At 51.8% G+C, this 5,218-nt stretch overlaps 1 protein-coding gene across 1 annotated transcript in view; it reads right to left on the bottom strand.

The window, feature by feature from the left end:
• The window catches only part of LOC106808456 (structural maintenance of chromosomes protein 5-like), a 25,698-nt gene that overhangs the window by 13,933 nt on the left and 6,547 nt on the right, over nt 1-5,218 (bottom strand). Inside the window, exons 4-9 of the mRNA XM_014811188.1 lie at nt 3,130-3,338; nt 2,432-2,612; nt 1,884-1,945; nt 1,489-1,555; nt 715-816; nt 296-363 (exon numbers count right to left, since the gene is read on the bottom strand). Coding sequence (XP_014666674.1) covers nt 296-363; nt 715-816; nt 1,489-1,555; nt 1,884-1,945; nt 2,432-2,612; nt 3,130-3,338 — 689 coding nt within the window. The remainder of the gene's footprint in view (nt 1-295; nt 364-714; nt 817-1,488; nt 1,556-1,883; nt 1,946-2,431; nt 2,613-3,129; nt 3,339-5,218) is intronic.

Raw genomic sequence — 5,218 nt, forward strand, 5'->3', positions numbered from 1 at the left:
TTTGACCCTCAGCTTCGACATCCCAACCCGTTTTCGGATTACCCCCCCACGTCCCAACTTTCAAATCCGTACGTCGAGCCGTTTAGATTTGTGCCCAACTGTTGACGGACGCACGCACGCACGCACGGACAATCATGCGATTCTACAAGCTGCATCCGACTTCGTCAGATGAGCTAAAAATGCGCGATTAAAAAAAAATCTAAACAAATAATTTTAAAACAATCCTCTGCCGACAACGCTGCCCACGTTTGTGGCTACAATCTGGCATCTAGCGAACGGACTCCTAGAGACCTACTTGTCCTCCTTGAGCTTGATCTTTTCGACGAGCGGCGCCTTGGCGTACTTCTTCTGCTGCAGTTCTTTCTGCAACGAAAAAAGAAATAAAATGCGTGCGTCCGATGCGACGAGAACACTCGTGGTCAGATCACGACGTTACGGCGTGGACGATTTACGCATGCGCGTCACCCGACCGCGCCCCGCTCCCCTCCGTGCCACTGCGCAGTCTGCGCCCACAAACGTACGCCATCGTCACGGCAATCCCCCTGTCCCGGGCGCGTGGCGCGTATTTCCTACAAACTGCCGCCACGTGTGGCGTCCCGGAATTTCCCGCGAGCGCGTGCGCCGTTGTTAACTGTCGCGAGTGTTCGTTCTGACCCCCCGACATTGCTGTGCGATGAAGCTGACCGTCGCCACTGCTGTTGTTGCTGTTCGTACCTTCTTCACGCGCAGGCTCTCGACCTGCGCCACCAGCTGGTGCTCCTCCTTACGAACGCGCTCCTGCTCCGTCTGAGCCGCCGCCTTCTCCTCCGAGAAACGCTGCGAAAGAGAGGGGAAGGGGGAAGGTCATGGCGAGAGCATATCAAACGTCATTAACCCTCTCTATCTCTCGATGTGAAGCCGATTCGCTGGAGATTGGCGACAATGTAGAATGCAAAAACTCTCCTTCCCTGTCCGTTTTCGGGAATGGGAATGGTGGAACGCGAGGCTGCGTGGCGGGCGTGCCGATAGGCAGGGAAAGATCGACGCGAGGAACGAGCGGGATGGCGGTGCTATAATGGAGAGGCACGGTTGATGAAAGACGTGTGAGTGTGCATGTGCATGTGTTTGTGTGTGCGTACATGTATGCGTGTGTGTGTGTGCGTGCATGTGTGTGTGTGCATGGGTGTGTGGGTGCGGGTAAGTTCGTGCGTGCGTGTATGCATGCGTGTGTGTGATGCTTTGAGAATTCATCTGAATAGTGACAAGATAGCGCACACACGCAGGGAGCATAAGGATGCTGCCAGGAAAAAACTAACCACAGTATAGAAGACGCTTGAGGAGGACGTGTCTTTGGGGGCAGAGACCTAAAAACTCCGGCAGTTCTTCGCAAATTCGCCAAGAAAAACTGACGATGAAACTATGCCATTGTTTGTGCAGGGGGGAACCGTGACGACTCTAGTGGGTTTCAAGCAGTGGAGCGTCCGCTCCACCTCGTGTTGTCACACTCACCGACAGGCTTTCTTGCAGCTCGTTGATCTGCGCCTGATCGACTGTCATAGCGATGATGCTGGCTTCTCTGTAACGAAGCAGTAAATTCCACCAGCAGCTCAATGTGAGGTCATAGCCGATAGCAGCTTGTACGGGAAAACTCGGGACAGTTTTGCCCATTATAAAAGTGAAGGGGTTAAGTTAATCTCGCTCATGAAATTCCATGCTGCACTTGCACAATTCAAGGTAGGTTCGCAGTCTGGTATGATGAGAGAATAAACTTTTGCGAAACTCATATGATCAAATATATAATATAAATGTTATATAATTTAAACAGCACACACACAGGCACGCAGACATGCACACACACACACACACATATATGTCAAATGCTATAGAACCTATTCGACACTCACCGCAGCTCTGTGCTACTAGATACAGTATCCCGATTGCCGTATTTAGACTTCCTGACCGAAAACTGCAAAACAAAGTGATCGAACTGACATGCACCATCCAATTTATATGACTGTATGACAACAGACATGACAAACAATCGCAACAATTGCAACATCTACCTCCAATATTTGCAATAATCACAACAATCGCATCGATTGCAACACCTACCTCCAACATTCGCACTAATCACAACAATCGCATCAATTACAACAATCACAACAATTTTAACATCACAACCATCACATCAATTGCGACACCCGTCCCATCCCCCTCCCCCCGCCCTTCCCCCGCCACCCTTAGCACCTCTCCCTCCCCCAACACCTTCCCCACCCCTCCTCTCTGCCCACCTGCCACAGCCGATCCCCTTCCCCCGCCACCCTTCCTCCCCCCTGCCTGCCTGTCGCCCCCGCCACCCTTCCTCCCCACCCTGCCTGCTGTCCACCCGCCCACCCCTTCGCTCCCCCCTGCCTGCCTGTCGCCCCCCGCCCCCTACCCTTCCCCGCCGCACCTTGTGATTGGCCGTGTAGAAGGTCTGCAGGCCGCAGCGTCGTATCACTTCCTCAACGTCTCGCTTGGTCGTTTCGTCGCCGACGGGGATCTGATGCACTCTGTGCTGCGCGCACAGGTAGCGCACGACTCCCTCCGGCGCGTCAAACAGCTCGCGAAGGAAGCTGTGGAAGCCATATCGCCTGCGGGAAGAGGAGGAGGAGGAGGAGAGGAGGTAGACGGAAGTCAAGCGTCGGTTCGCGATGAATCGATATGATACTAGTCTCTCGTATTTTGTCTTGGAACGTTGTTGCTAGCTCTGGCGTTGTTTGGACACCGCACCCCCCCCCCTTCCCTTGCGTGGTACCGCACACCCGCCATCGCAAATGTATGGTGGAGGAGGAGGAGGAGAGGAGGAAGTCAAGCATCAGTGTTTACGCACGTTGCGGGGGAAGCAGAAATCCTCGAGCCGAAGTGAAGAGCAAGCACGCGCTACGGGAGGTAACCCCTCCCCTCGCCGCCGCCGATAATTCGTGCGTCGCTGTGATACTAGTCTCTCATATTTCGCCTTTGAACGTCGTTTGGACACCGCGCCCCCCTTCCCCTGCACAGTACCGCACACCCGCCATCACAAACACGTAAGTAGTAACCTCACGCGTGCGTTCGCGTGAACATCTGTGGCGCTCCGAACCCCGCACGCGCGAACCGCGTCGTACTCACGAGTAATGTTCGATCGGCTTCGGCGGAACGAACGACGCGAGGGGTTCGTCGGGAACCTTGACGGCGTTGATCCTCAGGTCCTGTTCGTCGCGCAGGGTCTTCATGAACAACTCCATGTCGTCGGCGTCCTCGCAGACGAACGCCACCATGTCCTTGAAGTTGATGTGGTTCTCGACGTACTTCGCCATCCGTGAGTCATACATGTTCACCTGCGGCCAGACGGCGGAAGAGACGAGAGCGGGGTTGCCGCGGTTACCGAGACGAGCGCGATGGATTACGGCCGACCGACCGGCGCCGCAAGCAACGACGACGACAACAATAACAACAATGACAGCGATGACAACATCAACAAAAACGACAACAAAACCCGATTAACATTTTAGAAACACGACAGACGGAAGATTTTCCCCCCATTTGTTTACCATAACCGGTAACCTATGGTATGCCCTATAATCTCAGATAAGGCCATGGTGTTAACTTACATAGAGCACGATGGCACCGTGCAGGGCTGTGTTAACTTACATAGAGCACGATGGCACCACGTCTGTAAAACAATCGTCCGCGACACAATTAATGTCGAGCCTCCCATTTATTACTTCTACCTATTTGATTGTCCGGGTAGGTGAGAAACGTCTGCAAAACAATCATCTGCGAGTCAACTCATACACTCATTTCATATTTGCGCAGACAGTCCCATCTATTGAGTAATACTATAATTACCACAGTGATAAATCTTTTTACAAAACAAGTTTAGTGGCGGTCTACTTGACGATGTTACCACGAGTTGACTCGCGTTTCACGGACGTGCATTACGATTGTTCGAACGAGTTGACCTGTGTTTCGCGTGGAACGTGTTAACGTTGAGCCTCCACCGGCAATCAATCGTTTCTCACTACTGCGTCGGCACGTGCAGAGAGTGTCGTCGAAACACCCGGGGGTCCCCGTGTCGCAGGCTATTAACCAGGAATGAGTATTGTGGGAGTGCAGAAAAAATATTTGGGAGTGCAATTTTTTTGTACGTGTCTTTAGATCAATATTTTAGGCCGTGCTACACATTTTTGGCCATGCAGTTTCAAAACTGACCGTGAAAATCACGGCTGCACGGCCCGCTGGCTAATACGTTGCCGTGTCGGAAATATACCTACATCATCTTAGCTACTACGTCTGCGTCTTTTAGTTACTACTCTATTTGGTTTCACGGGTCGTACCTGCACCAGATGGTCGGGCACTTCGTCTGCTTGCTGCATGCCGGCTAGCGTCTTCGCGGCGGTGAGTAGGGCCTGCGCTTGGCCCTTCAGCTGGGTGGCCTGCTTACACGCCTCCGCGTAGTCAGTCTGAAATATCCGCCATTGCGAGAAATTAACACTGACATCGTCGTCACTCCTCCACGTCTGATAAATGAGAACAGCTGGTGTGTCACGCAGGCTGCAGGCCTGTCTACGCGTCTCCCTCTGCCTGCCTGTCTGTTCTTGTCCGAGGATGTTTCACTCCGATCAACCGATAAATGAAACTAACAATTTCACATCTAGTGTCACACAGACATCAGAACCAGCGAAAAAAATACACGGGAGCGGCGAGCGATTTCGCTCCCGTCAGCTTTCAAAGCGCTCTGGTAACAACAATTACGAGAGCGAAAATTTTGGAAAGAATACGAGAAAAATCGCTTCCGTGCGCGCCCGCAGCGTTAGAAATTATAGTTCCGACCCCGGAGGCCCGAGCCCACCAAGTTTTGCTCGGGCCATTAACAATAAGTTTTTATATCGCAGAGGGTAAATTATCTGGGAGTGAGGCAACGATCCAGTGACACACTCGCGCGTAACCAAAGCTGTTAACTGAATTCGTACACTAATTGTAAAAGTGAACTATTTTTATTCATTTAGATATCTAGAAGCAATGTAAAACTGTATATACTTAAAAGATTCTAGGCACTTGTAACTTTGCGGGATGTGCGACAGCATTGATCTAATGCATGGGTACCGTGGACTGGGAGAGAGAAAAACGAAAGTAAAACCTTACCCAGAAGCTCCCGCATTCCTAGAGATTCCAGTACAAGTCTTTTTAACATACTCAAAGTAAACTAAAAACTCTC

This window comes from Priapulus caudatus, unplaced genomic scaffold (assembly GCF_000485595.1).
Source record: "Priapulus caudatus unplaced genomic scaffold, Priapulus_caudatus-5.0.1 Scaffold279, whole genome shotgun sequence".
Lineage (NCBI taxonomy): Eukaryota > Metazoa > Priapulida > Priapulimorpha > Priapulimorphida > Priapulidae > Priapulus > Priapulus caudatus.